The following is a 19,960-nucleotide window of genomic DNA, read 5'->3' as shown; positions in this document are numbered from 1 at the left end:
ACATGTTTCTTAATTACTTCCTTAATTACTCCTAAGCATTTTTTGCAAATTACGATGACCTTTGACCTAGACATGTCAACATATTTATTAATTATGATTACCCTTGACCTTTTTGACCTTTTGAGGATTGGCATCCTCCACCAATGTAAAGCTTTCTTTTTCAGCAGGGCACAGACAGAGACGGAGGAGGCAGCTGCTGCTCAAACGTGCTTTTATTTTTGGTAATGTGGAGAAAACGGAGAGGGAGTGAGGGTGTAGGGGCAGTGGGCTGCGGTAACCCTTGTTTAAGAGTGTGGGGTGGTGTCGTCTTGCACGGTCGAGCGGTGTCTGAGCTGGGCTGGACGTGGTGAACAACGCTTGCGGATATGCAGCGGCCGGGCAGCGGTGTTAGGTGGTCCTCGGACACGCTTCACTTTGCGGTTCGCCGGAGCTGTCGGAGTCTGAAAAGTGTGAGACAGAGGGCAAGAGATTAGCGGCATCAGGGTCTCCCACATTATACTCACCGGGCTGGAGTTTCGTTCCCCTTTTATAGGCACGTGGTATCTCCAGGACGGTGAATGAAAATAGGAAACTGGCCAGATAGAGTTACGCTGCCCCGCCCCCTTTCCGCTGTCCGTGGTGCTAAACTGCCGTTTGGTGCAGAAAGTTGTTTGGCCTTTATAAGAGGTGTACGGTCCCTCGTCACACTGTATGACTTTTTTGGCTTTTGAGTTTTGGGGACCCAGACTTTCAAATGGACGAAGATGTGAGAGAGCTAAGTGCCTCCCATCACACCCGGCTGAAAGAGCTTGGCCAAACTGCTCTCTCTGGGCCCGTGGCTCCGAGAGGCTACAGCATGACCGAACACTTAACACCTAACCACTGCGCCATTCAGGGGCTTCACACTTTTTGGACTCCTGTACAGATACAAAATAGAAGAACATATGGAATATGTATTTAAATTAGGCACAATGTCAAGTCATTTTTACATTTCAAGGAATATCATAATATTAAATCAAATACTACAATATATACATCCTTGGAAAAAGCAAACTTATAAATTAGGGCCGGGTAGTGATACCAGCGGCACGGTGATGCGGAGGTTAGCACTGTCACCTTGCACCTCCAGGGTCCGGGTTCGATTCCCGGCCAGGCTTGATTTCTGTCTCTATGCAAACAACATCAATAAGCAATTGTGCCAAAAGCAAGATAAACTAGCACTACTTATTTGCACCCCATGCCAACCAGATAAATGGCAAATGCAAAGTTCCCAGACACAAACCTCAAATGTCATTTAAACTGTCTTAAAACCTGATGAAGCAGCAGTGAAATTCTTAACAAAACAAGAACATTGTGTTGCACAATGATCCAGTTAGAAAGCTTTTCAGTCCACAGACCACACAACATTAACAATAACTATGGTACCGTGGCAGAAACATTGGATATTTACAAAGCATTTTATTTAATTAATGTTAATGATATTACATTTATTAAATTTATTATTTTTAGAATATTGCAATCAATATTGCAATTATATATACAATTCTTCTAAATACTATGTATCATCTAAATACTATGCAAGCAGTGCTTCCAGGAGATGGCGTAAAAATTTCCTCTTACGACCTCCCAGATCAATGGATCCCTTATATCAGCCCTTGTCATCAGAAAACCTAATGACCAGTCTGTTATTAGGGTTGTACTGTATGAGACTCTTGTAACGCCACAGATTGCAACATCCAATACAGCTGCACGGTTTGGATTAAACTTGGTGTTGGGTTCCAACTGACTTTTTCCGAAAGTTCTTTCAAGATTTGCTTGACTGGAATGTCCTCTGTTAAGGCAATGCTATAAAATTTCACAACATATTTTGCTCTTTTTAATGTTTGATCCATTACTATAACAATTATTTGTAAGAATTGTAGATGCAACTGCAAGAACATCAAAGCAGCTTTCATCCAAATCTATTTCAGCCTAGGATAAAGTACAACAAAAAGGACGTAACTTCAATTTCAATGAAAATGCATTTTTTATACCATTAAAGTCTTGTTTTATTTTGCAACACGCATTATTCTTACCTGGTGAAGTGGTCTTGATGGTCACATGTAAGGCCTTTAACTTAAAAACTTTCAAAATCAAGATACCATTAAGTTCTTGACCATCACTAAACTTTGGTGTAATCAGCCTGTTTCCACACGCCATTAATATTTCCACACAGTGTACAAAAAAAGGGCCAAATGTTTTAAACAAATTAAAAAAGGGTTTCATTTTATTGAAGAGATAGTTCACCCAAATATATATATATATATTTTTACATCTTTGTTGCTTCAAACATGTAGAAGATTCTTTCTTGTTTTAAACTTGAAGATATTTTGAAGAAAATGAAGGTCCACGATGACTTCTACAGTACAATGGATGTCAGTAGAAACTCATCAACTGTTTGATTACACATTTTCATTAAATCTTTTTGTGTTGACCAACAGACACGTTTTTTTTTACACATTTAAAAGAACTCAAGGTTAAATAAATTTCATTTTGAAATTTTTATTTTATTTTGGATGAACTATCATTTTAATGTTAATTAGCTTATGTACACTAACTCTATGACAGAAATGGTGGCTTCATGCCAGAATTAAATTTATTTTGAGATGACAATGCGATGTTTTACCTTAATTAATTAAGCACTTTTATGGCAACACTAATGCTTTCAGTTAACTAAGTGAAGGGGAAGCAGGTGCTGGCTCATGCAAAATAGGCACGTGAGGTTGCAGGCGTCGACATGCACCCATGTATAGCATTTTCTTCTTTCACTATGCAGTAAGCTTAAAAAAAACTTGAGAGAAAAAGACTTTTTAAACTGTTAAACCGATAGTATTAAAATGGACAAAATTCTTAATATTGGTTAATGCTTGAATGATCAATATGAGAATCCCTATTTGTTACACAGAAATAGCGATAGGTTAGGATTAGAATATAATATGTGGTTGAAAAGGCAGTTTAAGGCTGGATTAGATTAGCACAGAAAGTCCAGGCAGGTCGTCAGTTTAAATCCTTGCAGATGAAAAAGATAAAAGATGCGCAAAAGTCAAAATTTTAATTTTACCACAAATATTTGCTTCCAGAATTAAAATCAATTTTTCAGTTTCCAACCCTGGAGGACATTAATGCTTTTTACAGTTTGGAATTTTGTAATAATGGTAATGAATGCACATATTTGATTTTTTTTTATTTTTCCTAAACCCCTCTATTTACAAGTATATCCATTTATTGTAATTTTAAATATTATGCACTTTCCCCCATAATTCGTCTTGTGATACTGTATGCATCTTTCTACCCCAGCTGCATGTCACTGCATGGACATTACAGTTCCTCTTTAAAGTACATTTGAGTGAATATATCCCAAGACTCAATATCTATCAGTTCATATATATATATCAGTTCATAAAGACAGACAGACATGTACGTGGACTTCAACCTGAAATAATAATAATAATAATAACAATAATAATAATAATAATATCACTGAATACATCAAAGACCAGCAGATTATTTTAAGCTTTAAACTTTTAGCAATTTCTACAAACTCTTTAATAGGCAATGACGCTACTCAGGTTAGTTAACTAGGTGTTCATCTCCCGATTGTAAATTCCAATGCGCTTATATATCGGTCATTACGGTAAAGGGGTGTCAGCGATTGATTCCTGGACAGTCAGGAAATGCGAAGTGACCGCTTATCACAACACAAGTTAAGAGAGGAATCACACTTTAACGTGTCGGTAAGTGTTTATGTTCTGCTGCTTTGATGTTTGATACACTGTTACTTCCACAGACTGAAAGTCCTGCGCATTACCCGGTCGAGTCGGTGTGTTTATTAGTCTGTGCACCAGATGTTTAGCTTTTATACGGGTGTGTAAATAAAGCTGGAGTTATAAAGTCAGTAAGTGTAGATTACTGGTTAGTTAGTGTCAGTATCTGAACATTTACTGCGAGGAGATAGTTTTGTTGAAGTCGTTAATCAGTGTTGGTTTAAAGGGGAGATTAAAGGTTGCTGTAGAAACAGACCCATTCTCACCTACAGCACAGAAATGAGATTGTTAGAGAGTCAGAGTCATTTCTTAGAGAGTGTCAGTGATGGTTTGATGTAGAAATGCTTGTTGTAAAGCTCAGGTCCTCTCCAGCTGACAGTACTGTGTCTATAAGTCTTAGAGACATGTAAATAACAGCTGTAGAGTAATGATGTCCCAAGGAAATTAGAAGAAAAAAAATACTATAAAACAACAGTAATCAGTAACTGATTAAACAAAAGAGATAATAAATATAGTCTCATAAGTGCAGTTTTATAAGCACTATATATACAGTTGTATAAGGGAATAAGGAGCTGCTTAGTTTTACTGAACATCCTGCAGAACCGGTCACAGGCCTTCTCAGGACTTCTTTGTCACACCTGTTCTTTGTCATGCATGCAAAACGTTTTTTTTTTTTTTTCAATTCTTTAAAAAAAAAAAAAATCTCCAAAAAGTAGCCTTTTCTGACCTGCATATATTTTCCTGTAATATTCTTTTATTTTCTTTGCATGAATCATCACTTACTCACTCATCGTCTATACCGATTTATCCTGCATACACGGTCACGGGGGCCTGGATCCTATCCCAGGAGACTTATAGCAAGGTGGGGTACAGGGCACACATATACACACTCAATAACACGTTGGCACAGTTAGTCTAATCCTCATGTCTTTGGCCTGTGGGAGGAAACCAAAGGAAACCTGGGAAACATGGGGAGAACATGCAAACTTCATGCACACTGATCCCGAGACGAGACTCAAACCTGGACCCTGAAGGTTCAAGCCACAGTGCTAACCACTCAGCCACCATGCCATGCTCGAATGCAAAGTTTGTACAAAAATACAAACGTGTGCTTAAGATTTTTACACGGGACTGTTTAATGATGACTAATTATTTAATATCCTTCAGGGTCACAGGTACATGGTTAGAATTTATTACTGAAGATGGACTGTCCATATATACATGTTCCATTTGTTTGCCCTAGGCTATATTTATAGATTAGATTTCATTCTGTATTTTATATATATATATATATATATATATATATATATATATTTTTTTATTTTTTTTTTATTTTTTTTTTTTACTTTAAGCAAAGATGTGGAAAAATAAAAAGTCAGCAAACTCAGTAATCATTACGTGGGTTAATTGGGTTCAGATACATATTCTTCACATAAGACAGTAAACTTTATGGGAGTCGTATGAAAAGAAATAAACATACAGAAACATACAGTTGGCTAAATATGAGAGAGACAGAAAGAGAATATAAGGGTTGGGAAAACAAAGAAAGCTTTTATAAAAGAAAGCTTGTGCAGATCGGTAAACATTAGAACGTTTGCTTGGACAGTAGACTGGAAGGACCAGAGTTGTGCAAAGCTATAGAGGAAGGAACACCCAGAGATTAGTGACTGTTAATAGATGAATGCCTTGACACACTGAATAGCTCATTAGTTATGTTTAAGCTCTGATGATGTATAAAACCCCAGGACTGACACAGAGACACTGATGGTGCCTTCAACAAGATATTTAACCCTTAATTGTGATACTGAATAAATTTTGCTTTTGGATAGAAGACCCTGTATCTCATTTTCCAAATTGTAATGTTTATACTCCTACCCATGTGCACTGAAAATATATTTGTGTGACTATGGTATATAAATAGGTATATAGTACATACATGATTGAAAAATACAATGGAGGCAACGGCACGCTCAAAGAATTATAAAAATGAGATGATGAACATCATAAACAACAGGAATTACGATACCTTCTCTGTAGGTTTTGTGGTGTATACTGTAAGTTGATCCCTGTGTGGATCAAGAGTGCAAAGGTTTGTGTACCCTTATGTGATAAATGACAAAGACGCTTAACAATCTTTTTGTATTGTTTTTGAGATAAATGTAAAGCTTTGAGAAACATTTTCATTTCTAATTTCGTTTGCACACCTTTAAGGGTGTGCAAACATTTGCTTTTAACCATATACTGTCGCTCTGTGAGGAGACCAAAGTCCGAAGGTCCGTCCCATTGATAACGTTTTTGTGTGGAAAGACGGCACACACTCACTCAGACCTAACACACCCACTATATAACCTCTGCTCTTTCCTTTTAATCTTCAGAAACTCGTAGGTGAAAAGGAGCTCCTTCAGAAATGAGGGAAGCCGCGCCGCTCCAGCCGGACCCGAGCCCTGATATGGAGGCTCAGCAAAACTCACGCCGCACTGGTCCGAGTCTGGAGAACAGGATCCTCACTCAGGCCCCATTGTTCCTCCTCCGGCCTCCTTCATGGGCGAACCTGACCTTGTCATGTCCAGCTCTCCGTCCATCCAGCCTGTCCTCTACAGCCTCGTCCTCTTCTCTGCTGTCCACCTCATCCAGCCTGTCCTCTACAGCCTCGTCCTCTTCTCTGCTGTCCACCTCATCCAGCCTGTCCTCTACAGCCTCGTCCTCTTCTCTGCTGTCCACCTCATCCATCCTGTCCTCTACAGCCTCGTCCTCTTCTCTGCTGTCCACCTCATCCAGCCTGCTGTCCTCCTCTCTGCTCAGCACTGAGAACACTCAGCTGATGTCTGACCCCATTACTGGCTCTTCTTTCTGCTCTTCCCAACCTCTGAGTTCACTGGTTCACAGCACAGCGCCACCCACTGGCCCAGAAGCTCAAAATTGTCCCAGTGATGAACCTGGAGAGATAAAAATAGAGGATGATGAAGTGTGCTCCACTGATGATCTCTCGTCATACAGTGAGGAGCTAAATGAGGTCTGGATTTTCCCATCAGCTTTAGCAGCTCTCATAGAAGCGCTTACTGGAGTTTAGAAAGTTTTTCTCTTAGAGCTTTATGCATTGCTTTAAAGACCAGGCCGTAGTATTGCTTAATTTAAGGTGGGCTCAGGGATGTTTTATGGGTATTTTTAACTCTTATTACTGTATCTTAAAAAAAGAGTGTATAGTTAAACCTAAATTCTTGTATATGTAAATGTCAATCGGGGATAAAAAGATGACCATGAAGTAACTTTACATTACATTGAAACAAAAACTATTAGTTTATAGTACTATAAGGTGTTCTAGAGTAATGATGAGTCTCATTGCTAAGTCACATTATTAGTGAGAACTTGCTCTGTAATACCACTAAGCTACTTCAGATTACAGTAAAGTCATTTTGCAGTTATGATGCCATCATTAGTACCAATCTATCGCTTCAGTGTACCTCTAAGTATCTCCAAAGTATAATTAAGTCAGTCTGGAGCAATAATACTGTAATGTCATCACTAATACAATCAAGTATTAGACTCGAGTTACTCGAGTAACACAATACACCAGAACTTTACATTGTTTTGAAATATCTTTATATTTCTTAGTAGTTTCTCAAAAGTAGCCCGAATAAGTTTCCCTGGAGTCGCTATTAGTCAATCTGTAAGTTTAACCTCTATCTACTTCAAACAAACTGTAATAACCTCATCTACTTCCCCTAAATCATGGCCACTGAACTAAGAATTCCATTGTACACGTTACTTTACTGTGCCTATGACAATAAAACTTGAACTCAAATATTAAGGCAGTTGTTATTGAAAAAAGGGCCAGACATAATGCATCTACTGTATCACAGGTTTAAAAAGAAAAAAGTGATCTAATGCAAATACATACATACAGTCATGTGACCTATAATGAATAGTGATACATTAAGCAATATCCTTGTTATATTATAATATTATGTCTGTTAACTATTGCATGTAGTTTATGATATAACAGATTTAAGGTATCAGTGTGTGAAGTCTGTATCTGTGCTTTTAAAGTCCTCGGCTCATGAGGAACAGATGGAGAGTGACGGTGAGTCCCCGGCTGAGATTCCTGTCCTGAGTCTGAGGCTGAATGAGGAAGAGGAGAAGCAGACGCTTGAGCTGGATGAAGGGTTTGAAGAGTTCGACTCTGGATCAAATGAAGCTGAAGAATTATGGAAGGAAAAGAAGGTGGTTTTATACATTTAATTCTTTTCAGTTTATCTTAATTTTAAAACACAGAATTTTAAAAAGAGCTCTTTTGACTCTCATGGCATTATACAAGACCCTGCCATTAACTGCCATTTCGAACTCTGTAATGTTCCACTTTAATGCTCTGTTATTGGCTCTTCCAAAAACATTTCAATGTTTCTTGTTTTTCTCTGTCTGCTTGTGATTTCTACAACCAGTACAAGCTGCTGAATTTGGTCTGCTGCTCCCTGGTCCATAAAAGCCAATCTCCAGGCCAGGTGGACTGGGATAAAGAAGGGAGTGTGTGGAGTGAAATAAAACTCCTGGGTACCGACATCACCCTGAGCGACCCTGAGTTCCTGCTTAAGGTATGCTTAAGGTGGTGTGTGTGTGTGTGTGTGTGTGTCTGTGTGGTGTCCAGGGTGTGTCTATAGGGGTCACATAGTTTCTCTACTTCAAAGGTTTTTTGCATTGTCCCTGTAGTAATGAGTTCATCTTCAATGAAATCCTGTTACATAATTTTGCTGCACCAGGTGGCTGTTTACACCAGACAGGAACTGAACGTTCGCATCACCGCCAACTTCCTGCTCGCCCTCGCTGCTTACCTGCCCAACTCTAAATCACACCTGAGGAGGTATTTCTGCTCCGCCGTGCGGCTGCCATCCGATTGGCTGGAAGTGACGAGGATATACAGCACGGTATGCTGGGAGAGCTTATTAAAACACACACACACACACACACACAGTGCTATTACTTTGACAGCCATAGTCATATTATAGTGACCTGTAGTGTTCATATGGTAGTTGGGGGGGGGGGGTTATAGTATTGTGTGGTTTAGTATTATACGTATTTTGCAGCAGAGAATTAGCTTAGCGGTTAGCGCTGTCGCCTTGCACCTTCAGGCTCTTGGGTCGATTCCTGCCTCTGGTCTGTGTGCATGAAGTTTGCAGGTTTTTCCTGTGCTTGGTGGGTTTCCTCCACGTAATCCGGTTTCCTCCCACAGTCCGCAGACATGCATTCCCAAATTGCCCGTGTGAGTGTGTGTGTGTGTGTGTGTGTGTGTGTGTGTGTGTGTGTGTGTGTGTGTGTGTGTGTGTGTGTGTGTGCCCTGTGACGGATTGTCACCCCGTTCAGGGGGTACCCTGCCTCATGCCCCAAGTCTCTTGAGATAGGCTCCAGCCTTCATTATATAAAGTGTGTGTAATATCTAATTCTTTTCTTGTGGTTTCAGTGTTTCAGCAGGTCTCTGCCTTCAGCTCTGAAAAAAGCTCTGGCTGACAAGTTCAAACAGTTCAGCGAGTATCAGCTGGCCAAGTACAACACCCGCAAACACCGCTGCAAATACATGAAGAAGAAACAGAAGGTATCAGTACACACACACACACACACACACACTGAAACAGACACACAGCAAATTTCTAAAGCAGCAATTTATGCTTGGTCCCACTGAAATTTTGTGTGTGTGTGTGTGTGTGTGTGTGTGTGTGTGTGTGTGTGTGTGTGTGTACGTAGGAAGTATCTTCTGAGGAGTGGAATACTTGGGCAAAGCTCCTTGCGTCAGATGCACATACTCTTCAGCATCATGTAAGGATCCTGTCTGATGTGTGCATTGATGTTTGGTTCGATATGTTTCTCTGTATTCTGATTGGTCAGAGGCTGTGTTCCAATACTGTTTAATTACACGGACATCACTGAATTTTAGGAAATAGATATGTGTTATGAAGATAATTAGATATGAAAGTTATATGGAAAAGAAGGAAGAGAGAGCCATCAGAATATCAGAGTTTTTGTATTTGGATTAGATTTTTTTTTTTTTGGATAATTTTAAAATAATATAAAATACAATATTTGTATAATGCTTAATTAATGTACATATTTTTGTCTTCTTGATTACAATTTTTTTGTTCTGTTGGTTGTCTCTCTCGCTCTCTCTCTCTCTCCCTCGCTCTCTCTGTTTTTAGCTGAAGTCAAAACAGCGACCAGTGGTGGATAAAAAAGAGAAAGAGTTTAATATAAAGAAGCTGATAAAACAACTCCATATCAAAGAGCCGTCCGAGATGGTCATGAGCATCCTCGGGAGAAAGTACGGACTGTAGTATAACTCACCTTAAATATAAAGAGATCACACAGAAATAACAAATATAATTACAGAATGAGATACACCACACTTTAGAGCCACACGCATGGAGGTTTACCTTGTGAGAGGGTTTATTTAAGAAGTGGACCAAAGTGGAAAAAAAAAGAGTTTAAAAATCAGTATTAGTGAGGCTTGGTGTATTAATTTACACTATAACTGAGCAACGCTTCAATATACAGTAACGTACAAAACACAGTATTGCTCATGATTTTATTTAATTTTTTCATGTTATACATATAATACAGAAAGTATTTGCATGTCATAGTTTATGCAACATGGAAGTGACCAATCTGGCTTCCCTGAAAACGGCTCAAGTTGCTACAGTAACTTCAGCACGTGCCCCGAAACAGCGTTTTAGCGTTATACTGTCTCTCTTTAAACAATAATCATTTAAAATGCTAATTTATATTTCTTTAAGTATTGATACTTAAATTGGTGTAAGCTTCTAGAAGCATATGACCTGTAAAAATTGTTGCTTACATTTTTTGGGGTAAAACCTTAAAAAGCAAAAAATCTGTAGTGTCCGTAACCACGTCAAATTCATGTTACAGTATCTTAACAATTTCGCTTTTTTAGGTTTATGTCTTTTTATGTGAAATCTAAATTGGCCAAGTTTTATCTAAATGAGAGTTAAGATCAGTGAAAGATTTGAGTAAAAAAAAAAAAAAAAAAGTTACAGACACTACATAGTGCGAGGACAGGGACTAACACAGGAACAGAGAATTTAAACGGGGAGAAAGTACCTTAGAAAGTGTATGTGCATGACAAAGGAACGTTGTGCATATAAATAAAGGACATGTAAATATCCTGTGTGTGTGTGTGTGTGTGTGTGTGCAGGTACCCGGCGGACGTGAGGGCGTTCTGGCGCAGCGGGCTCAGTGGGGTGTGGCAGAGTGAAAGAGCCAATCAGAGGATGAGACTGAAGCAGCCGGACACGTGGGAGACGCTGCTGAGCCAGAAAGGAAACAGCGCCACCACCTGGGAAAAACTCATAGGTCTGAATAAAAACCCTACTCTTATCCGTCTTTCTTTTTGATTGGCTATTTTTTATTTATTAAAGAGCAACCTATCATACTTTCTGTCATATGTTGTGGAAGTCTAAACAGATATTCCCTCACTAGCCCATGTTTTTGTCTTGTCTTTTGTCTCTCTCTTAACCATACAAATCTCTATAATGTGTCAGAACAAGCAGGTTAATATAAAAAAAACTGAAGTGTGCTGTGTGTTTATAGATAATAACTCTCTGCCCTTCATGGCGATGCTGAGGAACCTGAGGAACATGATCACACAGGGCATCAGCCTCAAACACCACGAGAAGATCCTCAAACGACTCAGCTCAAAGGTGTGTGTGTGTGTGTGTGTGTGTCTCTCTCTCTCTCTCTCTCTCTCTCTTTCTCTCTCTCTCTCTCTCTCAATCTCTGACACACATTAATGAGGTGTGTGTGTGTGTGTGTGTGTGTGTTGGTCTCAGTCGGCCGTGATTCAGAGCAGACAGTTCCCTTTTCGCTTCCTGTCAGCGTATAAAGTCATCATGGAGCTCAATAAGTTGGGTAAGATTTACAGTCTCACTCTACAGGACGTGTTCTGAAGTGCACTAAATCTACTCTACACTTGTTCTGAATAAAACACAGCCGTAGTGATATTTCTATTGTATTTCTGGTGGTGATGAAATAATGAAACAATGAACCTGTATTGTTGTATTAAAATAATCTTTAAATGGCTGTTTTTTTTTGTTTTGTTTTTTTTTATTTATATTTACTTTTTAAATCTAACAAGAACATAAAATTGAGTATACAGATTACTTATAAAAAAAAGGCTTATAAAAAACTGAAAGTCTTGCCCCTTTCCCATTTCTTCTTAGGGAATTAAATTAAATGATGCAGATTACATAAAAAAAATTGGGAACAAATGTTTTACTGCGACAGGCTGCGCAGTGCTTAAAGACAAAATATTAAAATTGGTTGTTTATGTACCAATCTCAGCAGCGACCTCGTTTCCCCTCTCGTCTGTTCCAACCACTCAGCATTCAGCATCAGCAGTAACTAATAACCGCCTGACCATCTGTCATCATCTGCACTTGTTTCTCGCTGGGTCAGGACATGGATTAGATGTTTTTATGCTTGAATGATTGACAGGTCACACATGGACTGGACGAGTCCTTCAGACAAAACTGTTCAACACTACATTCAAATATAAGAACATCTGGCTCTTTGGGAGCTAAAATGTGAAGAAATGAATAACAGTATAATTGTAATAAAAACAAGCATTTTATAAAGATGATAGAGGCCAGTCATCATCACACAGTTGAATTCACTTCATTTTTTTTTTTTTTTTATCAGTTGATGTTTTTGTTACCCTAACTCCTTGTCCACCTCCTGTGTTTTGCTTCTCTCCAGTTGGCTGCGGTGTAAAGGGGACGATGGGCAAGAATGAAGTCCTGCGAAGGATCGTAAAGAAGATACCAAGGAAATCCAGACTTCAAACCCATTGGTCGATTTTGCGCCGGAAGGGGCTCCGCAATACACTCAAAATTCCTTACATACGCGCTATGTACAACTTAAAACTCCGAGAGCACCAGAGAGCCAGGTCTGTATCTAACGATGGTTATTCACTGATATCTTCCTTTTTCTACTTGCCATGTGTTGTAGTCGAGGTGTATACTCCAATACACAGGTGGTTCGCTGATGATGACGTGTTTTGCTGAAAAGTGAAACTTTCACTAGGTTACTCTTGTGTCATTTTATCATCAGAGTTGGCGTCGGATCAATTCCCTGTACTTTTATTTATATTTTATTATTATAATGCTATTAAGAAAGCATTCATCTTTACAGGTTGTACGAGTTTGTGAAGTAGGATTGTGAAACTCGGCACAGTTATAGAACCTTTTGTAAAAATACTGGGCTTGTGCTTTTGGAAGTTTTGAGGGTTTTTTTAGTGAGTTTAGTGGCTTCTGTTACACAGTTTCAGACACAGGGAATCAAGTGTAGCGTGTAGAGAAGAAATATAGTGTATAGTGCATGATCAAATATAAAACCATAATCACAAAACTTTCTCCATCAGTCAGAAATGCTTCACTCCAGAGCTGCTGCAGCGTTACCGTCAGGCCCTGGACAAAGCCGTAGGGATCTCCTGCACGTACAACATCCCTCCTCTGTCAGGACACACACTCATCATCTTCTGGAGATACATGGGGATTCAAGGAAAGCAAAACATTGATTTCTGCATCCCTCCTGAGTCTTCAGACGGAAAGACGGAGAACACAAACCTCTCAGCTTCGGTGAGGAGAAATATCTCGTATCTGTTATTTTGTAACACTGTGAAAAGTTTCATAATTTAAACTTTGAAGTGTTCCAGAATGTCCTTTTAAACCTTCACCATGTAGACGCATACTCACTCACAGTCAGTTTAATCAGACACACGTTAACTGTAAATTTGGATGATGAGGAAACCAGGGGCAGAGGTCACATGACCCGCTTTGTGTTTTAGATGAAGGACGTGGCGTTGCTCCTGGCCATGATGATCTGCTACTGCAGTGAGCGCACACAATTCGTCATCGCAGACCACGATGGTTTCCAGGAAGTCCAGATTAAGTCCCATGAGCTTTTAGAGAACGTGAGGACCGTGTCCAACCTGATCATGGTCAGTCACTGGGTTTTATTTTTTTGTGTTGCAATCTAGTATAAAAATCTCATGATTGCAAAACACAAAATTTTATTTAATTAAATTTAATTAATTATTGATACTTTAAAATAAAAAAAGTATTTTATTTTATATATAGCTAAATTATTGGTGATTATATTCATATACATTATTACATGTTATTATCCCGATTTTCATATTTCCAAAATAGACTGTTAAATCAGATATTGTTAATTATTTGTCTTCTGCCCCCCCTTTTTTTTCTGCCAGGACTCGGGGGATTCATCTTCAAAAGTAGAACCGAATAAATTCTTCTCCAGGCTTCTTGAGGAGAAATCAAAGGTCTCCATTTAAATTATATGAGCCGTAATATTTTGAATACTTTTAAATTGAATATTTGTATCAGTGTTTGTTTATTTATTTCTTTTTTTTTTGTGACTCAGGTTGATAACATCATCATGTTGGGGGATCATGCGATTGAATGGGTAACGACGTGTGCAGTTAAAAGATTTAAGAAACTCTCCATCAGCGAGCCTTTATTGGTGAACATTTTAATCAGCCAATCGTAAGTTCAGTTCAAAATTAGTCTAACACGTTGGAAAGGTACTCGAGTGTATGATATATAATGATAAGCTCTAGCAAAATGTTTGTGTAAATAATATATTTATATAAACTATATATATATATTTAATATATATATATTTATTGTAACCTGTGGCTGTAACATGGATACTGTGCCTGGTTGTCCAGTTTCACATAGAATGCAAATTATTATTATTTTTTTTTTTTTTTTAGGGTGGAAATTCTTTGCACAAACCTGGCAACCCTCCTGCCAAGCATATATGAGCAGTTCTTTAAAGCTCAAGAAAATTAAAGTCTGTTTTTTTAAGTTTTGTGTTTTGTAATTGGTATTATGTGTTTTCCTGGAGAAAAAAACTACAAACAACATACAAACAAACATTTGTTTTTTATTCCTGTGTTGGTTTTTTATTAATGTCATCATTTGTCACATCACTCAGAGTTACTGTATGTACAATATTGAGCAAAAGTCTTAGGCACATTGTGTTTTTAAGTGCAAACCTTGTTATACATGATTATTTTGTCTTCTGAAAATATCTGTAGGGCAGAAAAGAAAGCAGTATATTATGTAAAGTCCTACAAAAACAAGCCTCTTGGTTTGCATGAAAAAGAAGCAGGTGTGACCGAGCCCTCAGACGGACTTCAATTAGTATTAAGTAGCACAATCCGGCTTTAACCGTCTCCACTCTTGTGTTTTTGTATTTTCAGTCACACACTCATAGAAGCTGAAGATGATCCTAAAATCGTGACCCTGTGTGGCTTCAGTGAGCAGATCCTCAGGTAGCATGACATTTATGTATAAAGTGATTGATGATCTCATACATCAGATGATGATGATCACTTTGATGATGATGATGATGATGATGATGATAATGCTTTATTTACAAATATAGATTAAAGTCACTGAGTGTTGTTTTTTTTTGTAAGTCTGTTGATATAAAATAACATAATGGTCCTTGTTTGCTAAAATGATGTGCAGTGTATTGTAATTGCAAAACTAGCATACATAAATTCTAGAGGTTTGACGGTTTTGGATGGCACAAGCGTTTTATATGGACGACTCTCATGACCATGACCCCTGGGTGATATAATGCAGACACCACATCACACCCCAAAGGTCTTGTGAAGTCATGCCTCCAGGGGCCAGAGATGACTGACACAAGTTGAACGTACACCATAATGTTCTTAATGTTTTGTAATGTTATGGCTGATGGGTGTAGATTCTTGGTGACATGGTGGGCTAAAGTGTCAACACCAATGGTTAAAGGAAGAAGAATAAAAAGGGTTACATATTTAATCAGGGTGTTATGTGTTTTGAATGATCATTAGGGTGTCATGGTCTCTCAAGTGTTCTGAAGAAGTCTACTTGGTCCATTCACACTAATGTATGGGACCTTACATCATGTAAAACTCTTGATGCCAATGGATCTAAGAAATATCAAGTGTTGAGCCTAATGTAAATTTGGATGTAAAAAAAACTGTACATAAATTAAATTATTACAATTGCATATGTGGAATAAAATGTGGGTAATAGGGGTTGAGATGGAGTTTGGGTGTAACTGTGGATCAGAGGGGCAGATGATATACTGGGGACAGACTATACTGTATGGTGTATCATGAAATGATTTTTTTTTCCCCCTCACAGGTTTATTTCAGAGCGTGGTTCCTCTCGACTACTGGATCATGTGGACCAAATCGACAAACTGCACAAGATTCCTCCTCCAACAGGTTCTCCTGCAAAACCAGAGAGAACCAGTGACATCATACCCCTGCCTGCAGTTCCCAAACTCAGGTACAGTACCTCCATAGTACCTCCATACACAACAGAACTGTAAATATCTGAACATGTCTGCTCTGTTCTGGAAAAAAGAAAGAAGGTTCTTTGAAAAAGTCATGGTAAAAAGAACAAATAAAAATAAATTAAAAAAAACTGCAAAAATGAGGTTGTAGTAAAATAAATAACAAAAACTTTATAAAGGAAAGAAAAAACTAAAACAGAAAGTGAAGTGAGAGAGTCTATAGCTCAAAAAAATGAAAAGTGAGGAAAAAAATAGTAGTGTATGAAAAAAATTATTTGACAATAATTGTCAAAAATATATCTGAAATATCAGTGATGTCATCAGAAATGTTAAATAATGCAAGAATTACAATAAGAAAATACATAAAATAAAATAATGATGTAACTACATTAAGTAGTGGAGACCCCATCTCTGGTTTCTGATTAACGTTACCTAATGTTGGATATTCGTACAACAGATTTTTTATTCCTAGTGTTTTCCTTGTTTATGCCTCCACCTAAGCTTACCCTAACGTAATTATGAAGTAGGCTCTAAAATGGCCCATGATGAGTAATTATGAAACTACTTTTAACTTATATTTCTCAGTTAAGGAATTTAACATTACCTCATTCCGTGGTCAGGTGGCGCAGCGTCCGTGTCTTCATCTCGTCTACGTTCAGAGACATGCACGGCGAGCGAGACGTCCTGGTCCGCAGTTTTTTCCCGGAGTTACGGCGGCGGGCGGCTTCCCTCTGCCTCCACCTGCAGGAGGTGGACCTGCGCTGGGGCGTCACTAAGGATGAATCGGCACGCGCCGCTGAGATCTGCCTCCAGGAGGTCTGTCGCTGCCAGGTGCTGCTGGGAATTCTGGGAGAAAGGTACGGCCTGGTGCCTCCTCGGCCCTCGCTGCCTGACCTGCCTCACTACAGCTGGGTAAGGACTCGGAAAAAAAAAAAAAGTTTTAATTAATTCAATTGTATGATTTAAATTGCTGTGGTGTCCTGTAGGCTGCAATCTGATCACAAATTGATATATTTTAAGATCATTTAGGTCATTTTATACTTTAAATCTGGCAGGTATTTTATGGTCATTATTCAGGACGACAGTGTCCAAAATCATAATTTTTCCAGTTGTATGCCGTTAAATTATCATTATAATGGTTTATGTAAAATATTTATCATGTTAATTAATTTGATTATTTAAGAGAACCACATATCCTATGAGCATATTTATAGCTTTCTAATTGTGTGTGTCAGTTGAAGTCGGCTCCTGAGGGTCTGTCGGTCACAGAGATGGAGATCCGTCAGTTTCAGGCCGTGTTTCCTGATTCTGCTCAGAGCCGCATGTTCTTCTACTTCAGATCTCCTCAGCTGCTCAGGTACGGACTCACCTTCTAACCTTCTGCTCTCAGAGACTCAGGACTGGATCTCAACAAGCCTCTGTACCACTTCAACACGTTTAAATAGCAAAATATCTGAAGTGCAGCATTTTATCTGGTTAATTGTATATAGATTTGGTACAGTGTCATTGTACCAAGTCTACATTTTATATATAATTAACCTAATAAACAATGTTATAAAGAAATGGAGATCAATTAAAAAAAAAAACTAAACAATATATATTGTGTCTGTTAATAATAACTTTTTACCATCCGATGATTTAATTCCTTTTATATTTTGTAGAATTGAGTTAATTTAGGTTTCTTCTCTTGCTTCCCAGTCTCATTAAATGACTTCAGAAATCATCACAAATTCATCATCAGAATCATATGATAAATTTGTCATACCTAATTTTTAGTTCTTGTTATAATTTTTCAATTATTTATTTTAAACATCATTTGTGTTTTTCTATAAGAGTTTGCAAGGCATCCAGTTGAATGAAGTAGTTATTTATTTTTTTTTTTTTTTAGTTCAGTGCCTGAGGCTTGGAGAGACGATTTTGCAGCTGAATCGAAAGAAACTGCAGCTAAAATGGAAGACCTGAAGCAATGGATCAAGAACAACGACTTAAGAGTGACAGAAAAGTAAGAATTGAATCCAGACGATTTACTTTATTTAGATAGTAAGTGTTGCGTTGTTATGCACCGTGAGTTCTTCTCTGTATGCCTGTAGTTACCCGTGTGAGTGGGGCGGAGTTGTAGATGGAAAAGCGTACGTTAAAGCTCTGGAGGATTTCGCAAAGGCTGTAATGGAGGATCTGTGGTCTGTTATACAGAATCTTTTTGTTGAGGTCAGGCATCAAAATGAAAACAATACTAAAATAAACTTCAAATCAGCCAATGATTTAATGCCAAACAATGTAGAGATGATATCAATATAACACCGTGTGATTCAGCATAATTTATGTTTATAACATAAGTATAATATACTATATAATGAGCTGTGTGATCAGATGGCCAATATTTCACCCTCCTCAGTGTTTTTGTTTTCTCTTTTGACCTGTTGCTCAGGAATCAGACGAGGCAGATCTGACAGCAGAGATCAAAGAACAGGAAGTGCACCAGGAAGCCCAAAGCCAGCAGTTTTACGGGCGAGCGAAGCTGCTTTCAAAGGCGAAAGAGAAAATTGAAGAATCTCAGCGGAAAGGCGGGGTTCTGCTTGTGGAGGGCGGGGCCGGAGTCGGCAAAACGGCTTTCATGGTAACGCTTTGCGTCTCATTTATTAAATATGGAAGTGGACCCACCGGTAACAAGTGTCTCACAAATTTCTTCTTTTTCTGTGTCTCTCTCTCTTTCTTCAACAGGCTGCCTTGGCTCATGCGCTCCAAACTCCAGACAAGAGGAAGAAAGTGCCCATGTGTGATGTCATATCCTACTCCACAGCTGCTAGCCATTCAGCTTCTGGGGTTGAGCCCCTCCTACGCTGCTTGGTCCAATGGCTGAGGAAGAGGAAGGAGCAGGAGGAGGAGCTTCCTCCCAGCACACCTTATAGGTAAGAGCCCTTTATTTCTCTCAATAGCACGTTGTGCATGTGTACATGCTAGTGTAGCGGTGTGACCTATATTTTGGTAGAACATATACAGTTTGCAAGAAAGAGTATTGAAGGAAAGAGTACTTTTGGAATTTCATTGTTTTCTGCATTAATTTATCATACAATGGGGGTTGATCTTCAAGACAATAGTATTGACAAATATAATGTGCCTAATATATACTGTAATAACACAAAAAATGTCTTTATTAAGGACAGGAGTAGTGGTAGCTCAGAGGGCTTAGTCACCGAGTTACTGATTCTAAGGTCGGCGGTTTGAGCCCAAGCTCCACCTGGTTGCCATTGTTGGGCCCTTGAGCAAAGCCCTTAATCCTATCTTCTCCAGACGCGTCGTATCATGGCTTAAAAAGTATGTGAATCCTTGAGTTAATGTCTTCAGAAAAGCTAACTGGAGTCAGGTTTTAGCATACCTGGATCTTGTTAAGAAAATGAGTTTGGAGATGTGGACTAGAGCTACTTTGCCAGCCAGCGCTGGTAACAACTACTCAAACCTTTTAAATTTGCTCTGCACAAGAAGAATATGCTTATTTAAGTAATTCCTTATCAAGAAGATTTTTCAGAGGATCCATGATCATGAATTGTTGATTTACGTGAAGCTGGAAAGGGTTACAAAGTCATTTACAAAGAAATTTACCAGTCTATAGTTCTAGATTGTGGCTACTCTATCAAAAAGTGGGCACCTAGTCAAAATGACCCGAAGAACATAACAGCATAAGCACATCAATTAGGTAAAGAAACAACCCTGGCCAACATCTGTGTTCCTGAGTCTACAGTACAGAAAATTACTGAACAAGTAGAGTGTTTATGACAGAACACCACAAAGGAAGCCGCTGCTTA

The 19,960-nt window shown here is 38.5% G+C and overlaps 1 protein-coding gene across 1 annotated transcript in view; it reads left to right on the top strand.

The window, feature by feature from the left end:
- The first annotated feature begins 3,645 nt into the window (after positions 1-3,645).
- The window catches only part of LOC128533685 (telomerase protein component 1-like), a 31,662-nt gene continuing 15,347 nt past the window's right edge, over positions 3,646-19,960 (top strand). The window contains exons 1-24 of the mRNA XM_053507975.1: positions 3,646-3,752; positions 6,158-6,795; positions 7,830-8,003; positions 8,222-8,371; positions 8,537-8,701; positions 9,235-9,366; positions 9,516-9,587; positions 9,965-10,086; positions 10,978-11,135; positions 11,373-11,482; positions 11,612-11,690; positions 12,537-12,726; positions 13,201-13,417; positions 13,627-13,779; positions 14,050-14,121; positions 14,223-14,344; positions 15,067-15,138; positions 16,004-16,150; positions 16,778-17,069; positions 17,393-17,514; positions 18,046-18,159; positions 18,248-18,365; positions 18,586-18,774; positions 18,879-19,066. Coding sequence (XP_053363950.1) covers positions 6,190-6,795; positions 7,830-8,003; positions 8,222-8,371; positions 8,537-8,701; positions 9,235-9,366; positions 9,516-9,587; positions 9,965-10,086; positions 10,978-11,135; positions 11,373-11,482; positions 11,612-11,690; positions 12,537-12,726; positions 13,201-13,417; positions 13,627-13,779; positions 14,050-14,121; positions 14,223-14,344; positions 15,067-15,138; positions 16,004-16,150; positions 16,778-17,069; positions 17,393-17,514; positions 18,046-18,159; positions 18,248-18,365; positions 18,586-18,774; positions 18,879-19,066 — 3,764 coding nt within the window. The 5' untranslated portion in view covers positions 3,646-3,752; positions 6,158-6,189. The remainder of the gene's footprint in view (positions 3,753-6,157; positions 6,796-7,829; positions 8,004-8,221; positions 8,372-8,536; positions 8,702-9,234; positions 9,367-9,515; positions 9,588-9,964; positions 10,087-10,977; positions 11,136-11,372; positions 11,483-11,611; positions 11,691-12,536; positions 12,727-13,200; positions 13,418-13,626; positions 13,780-14,049; positions 14,122-14,222; positions 14,345-15,066; positions 15,139-16,003; positions 16,151-16,777; positions 17,070-17,392; positions 17,515-18,045; positions 18,160-18,247; positions 18,366-18,585; positions 18,775-18,878; positions 19,067-19,960) is intronic.

The sequence above is a fragment of the Clarias gariepinus genome, chromosome 11 (assembly GCF_024256425.1).
Source record: "Clarias gariepinus isolate MV-2021 ecotype Netherlands chromosome 11, CGAR_prim_01v2, whole genome shotgun sequence".
NCBI lineage: Eukaryota > Metazoa > Chordata > Actinopteri > Siluriformes > Clariidae > Clarias > Clarias gariepinus.
The sequence above is the reverse complement of the archived record's forward strand: the minus strand, read 5'-3'. Positions and strand labels throughout refer to the sequence as shown.